The sequence below is a fragment of the Opisthorchis viverrini genome, assembly GCF_000715545.1.
Source record: "Opisthorchis viverrini unplaced genomic scaffold opera_v5_36, whole genome shotgun sequence".
NCBI lineage: Eukaryota > Metazoa > Platyhelminthes > Trematoda > Opisthorchiida > Opisthorchiidae > Opisthorchis > Opisthorchis viverrini.
This window is the reverse complement of record NW_008751692.1, coordinates 1,781,890-1,797,197: the sequence shown is the minus strand read 5'-3', so window position 1 is coordinate 1,797,197 and position 15,308 is coordinate 1,781,890. Positions and strand designations below refer to the sequence as shown.

The 15,308-nt window shown below is 45.3% G+C and overlaps 1 protein-coding gene across 1 annotated transcript in view; it reads right to left on the bottom strand.

The window, feature by feature from the left end:
* Positions 1–658: 658 nt before the first annotated feature.
* T265_02804 (hypothetical protein) overlaps positions 659–15,308 on the bottom strand; it is a gene marked incomplete at both ends in the record, with an annotated part of 29,560 nt that continues 14,910 nt past the window's right edge. Inside the window, 2 exons of the mRNA XM_009167129.1 lie at positions 659–1,383; positions 6,550–6,755. Coding sequence (XP_009165393.1) covers positions 659–1,383; positions 6,550–6,755 — 931 coding nt within the window. The remainder of the gene's footprint in view (positions 1,384–6,549; positions 6,756–15,308) is intronic.

Sequence of the window (15,308 nt, the reverse complement as noted above, 5' to 3'; positions counted from 1 at the left end):
CCTCACCCGAGCCTTCCGTATCTCCAGCAACCGCGCGACTAGTTGAAGAGGATGGGGCTTGTCATAGGCTTTTTCCCATAGAACATGATGTAGAAGACAGCTTGCCAAATGTGTACTCTCGTTTCCAACCCCAAGTGACAGCCAATCCCCATATTTATTCCCCTTGACCAGATGAACTGAAACCTTGTTTTACTGAACTATTGTTATAACTCTTACGGGCTTTGGTCGGACATTGTGATTTTGCGGTTGCTCGCCGTCGATATCCGTTTGGTTGTGGCGATATCGATTTTGAGGCGTAGTGATCTGCGCTTTATCCTCAGGCTAGTAATTGTACCGCCTTATTTTTGTAACCCTACGGTATCTGCAGAGGAGAATCCGTTGAGGTTTGTTGAATGTGTATTATTATATTTGAAATAGTACCATGATTCCAGAATTCGGATTTCTTGGTCGTTTTCCTTGATTGGCACGCGTGACTCAAATTCAGAAAGCAGACAGCCGTAACAACGACGTCGACCCCGATACGGTGGTTTGGTCCTTGCACTTCTATGGGCTGGAGCGGTGCTTTCGCCGATGGTGTCGGTGACTTTATCCGCGAACACAGGTCGCACTCTCTGCAAAACTTGATCACATCTTCACGCAGTCCCGGCAACCAGTAACGTTAGGAAATGGAAGACCGCGTCCGGTATTTTCCCGGATGTCCCAATTGTTGGTGCATCATACGGATCACTTCGGTTACCTTCGCTTTTGGGACGACTACCTTCAGTTGGTCATCAGTCTGTGTATACAACACGCCATGCACCATTTTTAGACTGGCCCACGCATTCCAAAGAATCCGCTCATCAACGGGTTTTCCCGACATCTCTCTACTGACCGGTTTCACGCATCCGTGGGCTTGTCGGCGGTAAATAAAAGTAATGTAGGGGTCATTCCTCTGTGCTGTACTCCACTCTGTCTCGACCATCGGATCCTGAAACATTGTATTAAGCGCTTCAAAGGGGCGTCTGGAGAGTGCATCGGCATTTCCATGGCGTATTCCAGCTCTATAGGTGCATTCAAATTGGAACTCTTGTAGTTTTTCCTGCCATCTAGCAACCTGTCCTTGGGGGTCTCGGAAGTTTTTCAGCCACTGCAATGCTTGATGGTCAGTGCGGACCCGGAATGGACGACCAACTAGGTAAGGTTGGAAATATTGAACGAAGTACACAAGGGATAACATCTCACGGCGCGTGGTACTATACCGCCTCTCACTTTTGTCCAGGGTTCGGCTTCCGTAAGCTATAACTCGTTCCTGTCCATCTGGGAATAACTGCGACAACGCTGCGCCAATTGCGACGTCACTGGCATCGGTATCCAGGATGAAGCTTCCTGCCACCTTTGAAGTATCTGGAAGGTTTAAGATAGGCGGGTTTGGCAATGCAGTTTTCAATTGGTTAAAAGCAGATTCACATTCACTAGTCCAGGCAAAAGTGCGGTTTTTCTCGGTTAGTTTGTGTAGAGGCCCGGCAATACCCCTGCCGTCACTCTTCTTACCAAACACACAAGTCGGGTTTCTGCAGGCAGACTTGTTCCCGAAGAGCAGGGTAGTATAATGTTGTCACTCATCGTCACAAGCCCTAGGTTTTGAGGTGCTTTCTCCATAAGCGCCACCTTTCCAAACCCACAGCGCTGACAAAAAGCCCCTTTCTGGCCTAGCTGAAATCGTAGGGAGGCTGAACACCCATCTTACCAGTTTGAATACCCTTTGTTCTCCAATCAGTACTTTCTAATGGTTCTGTGACGGCCACGACAAACCAAAGTCCACATCCTTCCTACCCACTCAATTCATCTGACATACCTTTCTCACTTGGCCCACCAAATGGCTCAAATATTTTGGGCCAAGACGGCACTCCCCTTGTATTTTTAATATGGGTGGCCGGATATCCCACCCCTCTCTCTTACCCACGCAGTACCACCAAATCACTGGTATATTTCCAAGCTCATTACCACAAACCAAACTCTCGGGTAGGTGCTGCTGGCCAGCATGGCGGCATTTATTGTTGCTAGTTCTCCTATAACCGTGAGCATCTTATTATTCGATCATCAGTGGTTGGCTCATCATGACTAAGTACCCCCACTACTCTTCCGGATGTTAGTTAACACCAACCGGAGAGATTATTTAAAAATTGAACCGCTCGAGATGCAAAAATATGAATCATTCGCATTTGCCTTTTAGCAGGCTCCAAGGTGCCTTTCTTGGTGAGTAGCAATGTCCGAAAATCGAGGCTCACCTTCTCAAAGCCTTGCCCTAAGAGGAGTATCCCAGCCAGTATAGCGATCTTTCTCTACCGCCACATTTTCTCCACATCACATCTTTGTTAGCTAGTGCTTTTTCCGACCTGCTCCAATTATTTTAACAACTCGACGTTTGTGGTCCTCTCTCGCTGTTTTCTTCTGGTACCAACACAGCGGAGAATTTGCATGCCAAGGACTTCACACTGGACTAGAGTAACACCTTTTTATCTGGACTTTCTAGTCCTATGATGGCTTAACTCTAGGAACATTTTGCCCAACAACAGAGTTGTACTGCCTCTGTCAGTTCCAGCCTTGTGCGACGCTCGTTCCCAAAGGCCCTTCTTCTTTCAGAGACGGGAAGCCTACTTCTTAGGTCACCCTGCTCCTTCAGTTTGCCTAATCATGGATGGTACCAAATGGATGGCGCTTTCGAGCTTGTGCATTTTACTGCCATCGGTTTCAAAGCGTGCCATCCCTGCCACTTGCTGTCACTTACAGTCAGATGCCCAAGTTTTTAACTACCAGCCTGGTTTAGACTGTCTGAAGAGCTTCGCCAAATAATTCTGCAAATAAAGGTAAAACAGCTGTACGGTGAAGCTTAGCGTTTTAGGTTAGACTGGCTTTACCTGAGGGACGAAATTTTCATCAAACGACTGTTATTCTTCAAGTGTTTTCGACGGCTATCCAAGATGCTCTTCTGAGTTCCACTTCTATACATTTGAAAATATACTAAATTGCGGCGGAAAATGCGCAGCGTTGTGCGCACCAACAGATCGCTGGTACTCTGGCACCTGAGCCGTATCCTTTATGGCTGAAATTCCCCCATTCACACCAGGTCTGCTGAACCGTGTGACCAGAAATAGTGCTCAAATGGCTAGTTCCTGCTTCAAGTTTGGCTTCGCATNTTCACACCAGGTCCGCTGAACCGTGTGACCAGAAATAGTGCTCAAATGGCTAGTTCCTGCTTCAAGTTTGGCTTCGCATTTTATATAATAGCTTAGTTCTGATTCATGCTTTATGTGAACTCCTCTAACCACCCTTCAACAAAACGACACCCGTTGTCTTTATTCAAGATGCCACAACATGCCTTTCTCCCGAATTCAATATGTTCACCTATCTTGCCCCCGAAATGTCTTGGGTAGCCTGAATGTGCTACGCAACGTAGTTTACACAACATAGAATTTTAGGCGAATGATCTATGACCTCCCATGAGGCTTTCTTCCTTTATATACCTTACTTCTATAATAGTATACATGATCTTCTTGCTAGGGCTTTGGCGTAACCTCAATCTGGGGTATCTCCTCTCAATCGCTCTCGGCTGGTACTCATTGATGCTCACTTCTGTTTAATCAGCTTTTCTACTTCTGAGGCCTGTACTTTTTTACCAACGTGCGACTCTTCCGCTTAAATCATCTGAAGTCCGCTTTCTGGTACCCATGTTCATATGGAGCTTTGTCCCCAGGCAACTGTTATCTCTTCAAAATTTGGCCACTCGGTATGCGTTCCGACCCTGCAAAATGTCTCACGCTAGGCACTTCAAGCTTTAGCTTATGTCAGCTGAAACGTGCGCCAAGATCTCCTACTCTGGAGACCCGGTACACACTATAATCACATGGCCTTGAAAACGCAAAATGAGGTGAAATGGGGGTGACTGCTTACTTCACTGCGCGACCCACACACGTAGTATTGGTATGCGTCTTGGTGGTTCATAGTAGCTGTTGCCGTCAATCCATAAGATGAATGTACTAAATACCTAAATTCAACTTATGCTACCCCAGTGGTAAACGCCGGTCTACCAGTTTTAGCGGCTGCCTGCAGTCTCCTCGTTTAAATTGGCTGAAATAGTTTGACAACCTGACTTTATTTAGATTGGATAAAATATTTAGTGCCAGATTTTCTTGTTATTGCGCAAGCTGAAATTATAGTGACTTGCCATCTTGATGAGAATACAGGATAGAAACTTCGAATGGTTGTCGAGAGTGCGCCGTTGTATTTCGTCTTATCGCATTCCACAGCCCGGTGCATATATCAGCCATCCCAATAGAAGCACGCATGCTTTGCTTGTCGCCGGTCGCCTTCGGATAGGCCTTCAATTGCGGAAACGTGTCCAGTAAGTCAGCTTTTCTCTTGTGGTTGCCGACACCGACTAGGTTGGCTTTTGGTCTATGCCTGAAGAAGCTCTGAATCATTGGTAAAGCGGCAATATTCCTTCAATTAATAAGGATGTGCATAGTATTTTGAAGAATAATTTGCGAAACCACTGGCTTGATTCAACTTTCAGATGTGATGCCCCCTTTTTCCTAATTTGTTTGGACTCCGTTGATATCGTCAGCCAACAACAATAAATATCGGTTTTACGGAACTCCAGCTGCTAGCTGCATGAGATTTAAGTTATGGAGGGTTCCCTTTACTTCTAACGTCAGTGTTAATTCCTGTTTCTTGTGAATTTTCACCTGCCACAGGGAGGTGCAGTAAACAAGTTGAAAACAACGTTTCTCATCCCCAGTTTTACATTATCTTTCATTCTTATCATGGCACTCCAAAGAGGTGCCTCTTGTTACCCCGCAGCCACCGTTCATTGTGACCGTTGCTCCTCGCCAGCCAGCTTCCTTTCCTCAAAGTGAGTGGCATTCTGCATAACGCAGACTCTCTATTAGGGCTGCCTACCAGAAGATGAAATAACCACGTCCCACTGACTGACACATCCCGGAATTTCTTGCAACAATCAGTTATACTGTCAGAATTCTTGGCATGGTTTTGCGACAACTAACAACCCTACATGACCAAAATCTTCCACCAACTCTTTGGCTCTGACGTTGTTTATCCTGGTAACCTGTTGCTCTGTATAAGCCCTGAGGTGCTATTCCAACAACCTGTAGCAACTCTGTCACTCTTGCGTTGTCATATTATTGCGACCCCGCACCTTGTCGAAATCCTACCAAGGCAATGTTGTGAGCTCGGACAGCCCCTGTGTTGAATCTAACTTGACCTTATGGCGATTCTCCCATTCATTTGCCTACTCCGCCTATGCACTTTTTAACTATTACCGCATTGCTTATCCTTATCCGCCATTCACTTTGCTGCAACTACCGATCCCTTCGATACCCGCAAATTAGCATGTGTCTGTGTGAACGCGCACTGGTAAGAGGGCCAGTTACGCACATTCACACAGACACATGCTAATTTGCGGGTATCGAAGGGATCGGTAGTTGCAGCAAAGTGAATGGCGGATAAGGATAAGCAATGCGGTAATAGTTAAAAAGTGCATAGGCGGAGTAGGCAAATGAATGGGAGAATCTTGACCTTAGGCGATTCTCCCATTCATTTGCCTACTCCGCCTATGCACTTTTTAACTATTACCGCATTGCTTATCCTTATCCGCCATTCACTTTGCTGCAACTACCGATCCCTTCGATACCCGCAAATTAGCATGTGTCTGTGTGAATGTGCGTAACTGGCCCTCTTACCAGTGCGCGTTCTTGCCCCGTTTAATGCGCCCCCTTGGCTTGTTTTCTCATGTGTTCCGCGTGATTGCACCACCGGAAGAAACTACCGCAAACCACACTTTTGAGCCAACACTTCTCTTGTTGTTTTCTCGTTCCGCGTGATTGCACCACCGGAAGAAACTACCGCAAACCACACTTTTGAGCCAACACTTCTCTTGCCGTTGTTCGACGTGCGGTTGTTGACACTGCACCGAGCCGGTCAGTGACCGACTTGTGCAATTGTTGCCGCTACAAAAGTAAAGCATTGTGTTTTGTTGTATAGATTGCAAACGTTTGTGTAAACAGTATCGTAAAATTTGGAATTCAATCCTTTATTTCAATATTGAAAATTGCCGAACCTACGCGTCACTCAGTATTGCATACCGGGAACCTCAATACCATGAATAATAACACATCCACACTTGCTGTCATTTTTCTAGATGTAACAAGAGCGGTATATTTATGTACATAAATTCCAGAGAGTTCACAGGAAGCTCTATCGAAGATCATCGTCATAAGATTCCGATTCCGACCATAGCTACTCCATATGCCCAGCGGACTCCCATTCATCCCAGTCCCGTTTTCAAAAGGCTCGTAATTTAACGTCAACCCGATTCATTCCAAGGCGATCAAGTAAACTTAAAGTAGGCCGTCCATAGAACTGATGATTACGAAACAGTGATGGCAAGTCGTTTCAGCGCTTTGTATATTTGCAGTGGGCAACTATCTTATGTGACCACCTTCTAGGCCACATGTTATAACAATGTTTATCCCCATCTTGTGGGTGGCATACCGTCCGGCATGATCATGCGTTTATAGTCAGAATGAAGCATGACTGGGGGTTTGTGGGAAGTGGGGATTGCGAGAAAAGAGGACAATATCATAAGCACTGGGGAGTAGTCGATGAAACAGTAATAGTAGGTTTCTTTCCCGGCTTGTAAGGAACGCTTGGTACCGAGTCCGAATGGTTCGAAGACAGCCTGCTGACGCGAACTAAAACTGAAAACCATTGCTGACCACGAGTGACCTTGGGTGGTTTGGTAATTGGCCGGGGTCACAACGTACAAAAGTGAAGATGGAGATGGGATAATTCGATTTGGGAGAACATGGCAAGTTTTATCTCAAAAATATAGTGTAATCTGAAACTAAGGAGACTCATTGGTAACACTGTTGCAGGAAAGTCAGGTGCAAGGGGTACGTTGAACGGGTTCGTCTTGCTATAGCATAGGGCCATCCGAACATCGTATACGGATCTGAACTTGTGGAAGGGACAAGTCAAAATTGCAGCAGAAGACCAGGCTGTTAAGCTTTGGGCGAAAATTCATTGGGTACGAGGGAAGCTGTTTCAGAGATGGTTTTTTGTCTTGCAGTTTTTTTGCAGTTAATGGAACGAGTGGACGAGAGGGCACGGTCCGGAGAGGAAATGAAATAGTTGCGGGTGTGCTATCAAACTGGGTATGGCAGTGCCGTGCCATCACTGGCCCGACAGCCCCGTAACGAACGTCACTTTTAAGAATATGGGGTGGAGTATGAGGTTTTTTTTGAGCAGCGGGATTCATTTCAGGCTGGTTGAGGAAACAAGGCGGATCGCAGCCGATATAAGGTCGCAGGTTTTCTTGGTCTGTTAAGGGATCCTGTAGTTGTAGATCATAGGCCACGGGGAGCGGGAAGCAGCAACCATGTCGTCCAAAATGGGCATTGCCGAAGTTCACAGTTTGGGAAGCTGGGGTGGGATGAGCTAAGCAGAGCAAGGTGAGTTTGAGGAGATGTCAAATGGGATAATATGCATTAACATACATGCATTAACATACAACCTCGAGCAAAATCCTGAACCTTGTGCGTTCGCCGATAACAAACGTTATCCGATGCGTCAAACAAACGCCACTAAAATTAGTTACCCTAGTCCTCTGCCGCAACTTGGCCGGCCATCCACAAATCCAGCAACTGTTTCAGGGTGCTCTTCCAAATTCCAAGATTGTTGACATTTCATCAGTTTAGTTAAGCTTCTCCAAGTCTCCCTCGTGGAATAAAAAATAGAGTCTAACCGACCCAGCCGAACACCACCATTATTCGATGAAACTAGAACTCTTTTACCGTAACTATTAGCATATCTTCATACATGGCTTCATATGCCTGAATGTTTGGCCTCCTCTATTCCGAATTCAAGCCCATTTTATTTGAAGTTTATCGATGAGTGGTTTGTGTTCGTTCGACTTTGTTATTTTATTTTTATTTTCCACAATTCACTACCTTTCGTCGCGGGGCGGGATTTATCCCTCGGATTCCCTCCTGGAATGCCCTTATTGTAAAAATCTCATCATGCATTGGGGCAATTCAATGGTTTAAAGATAAACATCCAGGTATTACGCTGTTCCTTTCGATGTGAAGGGGTGAACATTTGTCGAGCGACTGAAGAACAACTTCGAATGGGAATATGTGACCAAGCCAACCGAGGTTTCCTTCAGGATTCATTGATTTAATCGAGGTCCCTAAGCGCTGATAGCTCCGCCCCATGCAAAAGTCCACTAGCGTATTCCCACACAATGCTCCATTTAGTATTGAGGTCGGCGGAGCAACCAAATTGACTAAGTAAAGCATGGTGAAGTTGTTTGTCAACATATAAATCTATTTGGTATTTTTCATGGAGTGATTCTATGCAGTTATTCGTGTGTGCTTATATCTCGTGTTTATATTTCTTTGTCGTTGAAGGGCGTTGGTCTGTTCATTTAGCGAGCTCAATTCGTCAGGACCAGGTACTATAATAAAAAATCATTTCGCACTAGCATGCCAAGTAGAGAGACTTCGCGCAAACGCAGATTGATTCTCTTGAAACACCAAAGTTCTTCGGGACGAAATACTTGTTGTGAGACTTCCGAGTACGCGATCAAAATTTTGAGGTTCACGTTGTTTAACTTCACGAAATTTTAACCAGCTCACCAGAAGTGAACCGAAAATAATTTCCTCAAAACCATGGGGGTTTTGAAGCTGCCCATAGCACTGTATTTAAGTTATACAAAATTTCAAGCTCACTGGCCACCGGTGATTAGCATGTGTTTACCGACTTATAAGATGAAGCACGAAATCGAATTCAAGCATGTTGGGACGTCCCAGGATTACCTTCAAATTGGAGCTATTATCGATGAAATATCCGATACATGTTTTACCCAGGTGGATAACTGAAGGAAATTTTTGTGCGTTAAATTCGTGGGACGTAACATTAAATAAGTTTGTTTCGCGAATTTCGGTACGATAGAGTTATTGTAAATCTCGCCTTTTGTTGAGCATGATAGCCGAAGGCAGGTTGATACATAGGTAGTGTTGAACCAATGTTCATCTAAGAGGATGATCCCCAGTTCCAGATATGCACGACTAGTAGGGCGATAATGCAGCATTTCAGCTATCTACATGCGAATTACCAGCCTCCTCATGAGATATCTTTCCCATGGGAAAGCACGAAGTCACATAACTGGATTAGGGTATTAAGCGCAAAGTCTTAACCGGAAAATAGAGCTGACTGCTGTCCCTTATCATATCCCCTTGACAACTTGTCATTACTGCTAGCCCATATCTATGTGTGACGTTGATTGATGTCTCGACAACTCATAATAGCCTAATGTGATGGTAAACGAAGACACTATATCATCATGAACGCATGCGCCTCTGCAACAGGTGCGAGAGCTTGAAAAATGTAAAACCGTCATTGGAGAAATAATTCCATCCATCGAATGGACCTTCAGAAACATAAAAAGAACAAAGGGTTAGTTGCAGCGTGGTTAAGGGTTCAAGTTTTCATGTTATTCGAAGAAGGCCAGCACGCTTATTCCTAGATTGCGAAAGTCGAGGTGCAGAGGTTGGTCAGTGAGTTAGCGCCTTAAACACTAATCTGCCTCAGCGCAACCACACGGGTTAGACGTGTTATCCAACAGCTGTCCGTAAACATCCGCAATCTCTTTCTGTGTCATGTCCTCGTTTTCGCTCCCCGTCTTCGACGGTGATAATGAACGAACCATTGGCAACTGTTCATTTAATTGCATGCCTTGCCCCTGATGATCATTCCAAATGCATGTCAAATCTGATACACAACCTTTTGCCGTGGGTCACAATAATAGAAATTAGTATAGACATATTACACTACCCATGAGGCCGCTCAAAATTGTTCGAAGGCCCACGACAGGTCTCGCCCATCTTGAGCCCTCCCAAGTAGGCGCAGGAACACCTTAGGCCAGAGCTTCATCTGGATCCCAACCTTTATTGCAATGAGTGTATTGCGGTAATAATAATATGGATTATTCCCAACCGTTGGGTTGCATAATGTCAGGTATGATCACAATGTTGCAAAATATGAGCATGAATGGAGCGAATTGTGGATACCGAGGGATGTACAGAAAAGCGGATAACCAACAAATATTTTGCATAATCCGGCACACACTTGGTCATGTCTAAACTGGCAGATCTAACCGCGGTAGACGTCGAGAAATGAAACACATTTATTAGGTTTTTAAACTATTATCGAACATTTAAGGTAAATGAGAGGCCCATCAGGCGCACAATGCTCTTAGCTGAAAAACCTTCACGAGTGGGGTGAAAGCGTTTTGCCAAAGTGTCACATTTTGCGGCGTATGTGCTTAACTAAAAAGCCATCCTAATCTACTTTCATGTTTTCGCAGCTCACCGAATTTCGCCGTCCACTTAAGCAACCACACCTCTGGCAGTAAGGTCTGATAGAATAATTTCTAGCATTGCTATGACCATAGGATGCCTAAATGGAGTTCGGAAGTTTTGGACTGGTACTCTGAACTCACTTACTCGATTGCTATATTCCACAAGGGGCACGTCATAGCTTTCGATAATTCAATTCCATTGTGTGAATACTGGCCGCCGTTGAATCAATCACTCGGACCCGTGAAATTTGAGGATGGAGGGCAAAAACACGACAAGGGGGAGAAAACTGGAGTCGTCCTTTCTGGCACGCGGTGAAAAGTGGTAAATTACATGAAATGAGGAGTCAGACCAATGGAACTGGTGAAGCAGCGGAATTGCTGTGGTCCGCCCAGTCAATGTGAAGATGAAAACATTATGAGGCGTCATGGCTTAGTTGGGCTTATGGAGAGAATGAAGGAAATTGTAAGCGGCCACGATGAAGTGGCGGGGATATCAGTAGGATAAATTGCATCAGGAATCTTAGAACCATGGTGTACGGTGAAACTGCAGAAACTCAATGGTATCGCTGTGCATCTCAAATTTCTCTCCAATCGCTTGTTTCTACTTGCTTCGGACCTCTACTTTCTGTGACTCACCTAACTTTCTGGATAAGTTAGCAATACTTTCCATTTAGCACCAAAATCTGAGAGCTATCTATATCCCCAGTCGACATGCTACACTCCACAGTCTCATAAGTGGAAATTTGCCTTCCTTTGCAGCTAATTCATCCAGCTTCTGAATGAGCGACACTGGAACGTTCCAAGAACTGTCTGATACTTCCAACCGATTTTTGTCCTTGCATGCTAAAATACGTGACAACCTACCTCCAGAAATGCCTGCCACTAACCACATGCTTACAAGAGCTGGCCTTGAAGGCTAGTTACGAAGGCACGTACACTTGAACAGTGATTTGAGGAGCCATCTAATTACCTCACCGCAATTCGTTCCCTACTTCGTCGATGGCCGTGCTAATATTTGTCATTAGTTGCATGTTATTTAGCTAATACATGTTCCTTGTGTCCACACGCAGCTGTTCGCATCGAACACACCGCCATTCTTTACTGTCCCCACCTGAGTGTCGATCAAAGTCGCAATGACGATACAGAGACTGCCGCACCTATTATTCTGGCTTGTCCACAGTTCACCCAATGTGGTATGTGCACACAGAAGACCGTTGGAGCTAGCTGGATTTACACCAGAACACAAACCTTCTGGCAACCCGATTGTATCGTACGCCCGTGCGGCTCACAAACTCGATGATCATCAACGTAAAGGTAGCAAGGGCTCGGTATACCGGCAAAGAATAAACCCTGTATCCGATACAGTTTGACAACATTCCCATTGGAAACTCCACGTAACACACTTACTACGCGAAATTCCCCGAAGTATTCTGGATGGATGCCTGCCATACAGATGAGAAACTTTTTGGCGAACAAGATGCCGATATCTGTTCAACTTTAAATTTACGCGAACAAATACGACATAATTAGCGTTTATATATCCTTTGAAAAATCTTTCCCTCTTCATTCCATCGGAAAATGCGTGAATAAACCAACTTCTCATCGAAGCACCTCACCGTCTTTGCGAGCTTCATGTCGAGCCATGGCAGTCCTTAAAACGAATAATTACGCGCCTGAAGCAGATGTGAATAAATTTTTAAAACACGCCGAATATCTGGGAAGATAAATCCGCCAGATGATAACGCTTGTTGTGAAGATTTTCTTTTCTTCAAATTATGATTTTAGATGAACTTTGAGTGTTGGTGTAAGGATCGGCAAATTTCGAGGCTGCTTACTATTCGAATAATAGAACCAGTTTCTGGAAGGCTACGCCGCTTTCAGGGTGGCCACTAAATCGCGTAGAATATATGCGTGGCAAATTATCCCACAAATTATCCACATGGCTGTTCGTTTGGGTAGGTACCTTGAAGGCTGTCAAACAAAAACCGAATGTGAATGTTTTAGGGTATTGCAAATCGCGAAAAAGTTTGAAGTACCTGCGATGGACGAAACCCGCAGATAGTCGAGCGGCTGAAATAACTTCCTTGACGTTCTAGAAACTACATGGCTCTCTATGGGTGCACAAAGGCCATTCCTGTGAGCAATTTTTGCTTGCCCTTGAACAAGCAATCGCTTACTGATGGCTGTGAGTCTCATGGACTCCAGCTTCTGATTATTCTGGGTTCAGCTGTACGCAAGCCGTCCAAAGCCGTCGGTAGTGGTTTGGGAACAATTGTAAGGGATACAACATTTTTCGATAGGTTGTAAACAGTCGGCCACCGCTGATGGATTGAGAGACAATCTAAAAAATCTGATGAACTGCCTCTTACTGCTTGGAGAAATTTGGTCTCGAAATACGGAAAATAAATAGATGCAGGGGAGCCACAAGTTAGTTAGAGTGGATTGAACTTACCTCATTTATTTTGACAACATGGGAGTGCAACCTCGATGGTCGGGGCCCGAAGTGCCTCAAAACGGGGGAAACATGTCATTCGACAGACCACGTCCAGAACGTAGCCATCGCCCTCCAGGATTTCCCGTCCGTCGCACTAATACGACGTATGCACGTCGAATTCCCGCATACCTCATTTATTTTGACAACATGGGAGTGCAACCTCGATGGTCGGGGCCCGAAGTGCCTCAAAACGGGGGAAACATGTCATTCGACAGACCACGTCCAGAACGTAGCCATCGCCCTCCAGGATTTCCCGTCCCGTCGCACTATACGACGTATGCACGTCGAATTCCCGCATGAGCAACTCGGTGTGCTGAGACACCTTTTGTTTGTCGGAGTGGTGCAGCCGGTTTTTAAGGTAACTATTGGCATTTTCCACACGATTGTGTCACATTACTAGAGTGGACCATCCCGGATAATGGGTCCGCAGCCCAATTTTGGATCATGTAAAGCCTGTGGTCCATAAGATAGAAGGTAGATTGCGGGTCCGTGTGGCGATGGCGTAATTTGTGCTCCCCTATTATGATAAACAAACAAGTCTACCGTATGGCATTATCCAAGCGCGCCATGGGCTGAAAAACAAGTGCCAGCTTTTTACAGTGTGTTTGTGATCAAAAATTCACGCAGCATTTCTGATATGAAAGTAGCACGACATGAAGCCGCACACCACTCTTTCTGCTCTCATTTGCGCCACCAATCCGTCCATCACGAAAGTCTCCACTTGATATGGATCTCCCACCATTTCCCCGAGTAAGGTTAACAGTCTACTCATGGGGTAAAACCGTTCACTTTCCATGCGGGTATGCATGCCCGGTCACCCAGTACCAGCGCCATCTGTGATCAGGAAGACCCAAGGCTTTTATCTACAGGCCGGACATAAGTGCTTTACAAAAACTTACCCCAAATACTTTGTCGCGTGCACTACATCTACTTTCACCGAATCTGAAAAGCGTCGAAACACCGCCATCTTCTGCCACCTAGAGAAGCATATGTGGCTGCGGCAAAAGCACAAGTCCGGTCTCCTGAAGTTTTGTAGGCACCGAATGCATATTATCTGCCATAGTGAAAACTAACCATGCGGTGACTACTCAACAAAGCTAGTCGACACTTCCGGCAGTATTTGTATACATCACGAGTGATAAGGAGCTTGCCGGATTCATCCGCCACAAACTACCGCATTTCACGTGACGGCGTCCCATACAGTAGCAAAGCTCCTCGACTGTCCAGCACCTCCACGGCTATTTATCGATTAACCATAAGCCAATCGTACCAGGGCTTAGAAAACTTATGGTTGTGTTCAAGATAGAACGAAGTGGCCAAAAGATGGTGCTCCTACCTCCTTAGACAAAAACGCACTGGACAACCGGTGCTTACTTTTTTGTGAATTTTTTCAGTTTAAGTGAGTTAACTTTTAAGGTCAACGATTAACGCCTGACTCGAATGCGCATTTGAAACGCATTTGAAACTCGACTGCATCCGCTTGCACGTCTCTCATATGACCTTATACGTGCCTCTCCTTCTTTTTCTGCCTACTGCAGGTACCACGCACGAGCCACCACGAGCCCCGGACAGGGAAGAGTAGCCCGCTTTTACACCCACCGATCGAACTCGACCTGACTTTGTACCCCCGACTTCCGCCTTCAGTTTCGGTTGAATACGCGTGTGTTGTTGACACACTCCGTTATTCTCTCCTGTGTCACTCGACCAGCGCAAATGTGCGCCGTGCGGATTCAGTAATACCAGTCTCTATATCTGCACATTTCAGAACCGACGTATGCCGTCGCTACACCCTCTCGAACGTCGAATACCCGCAGACTTCTGACGTCCCACGCCGCACCACCGGCTTCCGGATTAAAGCCGCATTCGACTCACGCGCAAGCCAGCATCTTGATTAGTCGGTTGTTTGCAAACCAGAAGCGCGCGCATTCAAATTTCGTTTGTGCATAAGACAAGATGAAAATGAGTTAAATACTTAAAGCGCGTAAATTAAGGAAAGATGTGTTGTCAAAAAAAGCGACAAGATAGTTGAAACAGTTTCAAGAATTTACTTCGCTAGATCTTTTGCGAGATATATGCAGTTTCGCGTAGGTGTATAAGTAAACTTAACATTACATAACGAATCCACATGCTTCAAAATGACCTTCATGTATGTGATGAACATGACTGATGCTCTATTCGTTGCTCTATTCATTATTCTCTTGTTTTAATATTCCATATGCTGTACATATTCGCCAATTCGAATATATACGTGCTGGTTGCCACTCTTCGCTGAATTCTGGATTTCTAGTTCGTCGGGTTGTACCGATATACGTACGAAACTTAATTACCACATTTTGGCGTCGCGATTGGAACAATTCATCATGCCTGCCGAAATGGAACCATTAGATGTTAATTCAA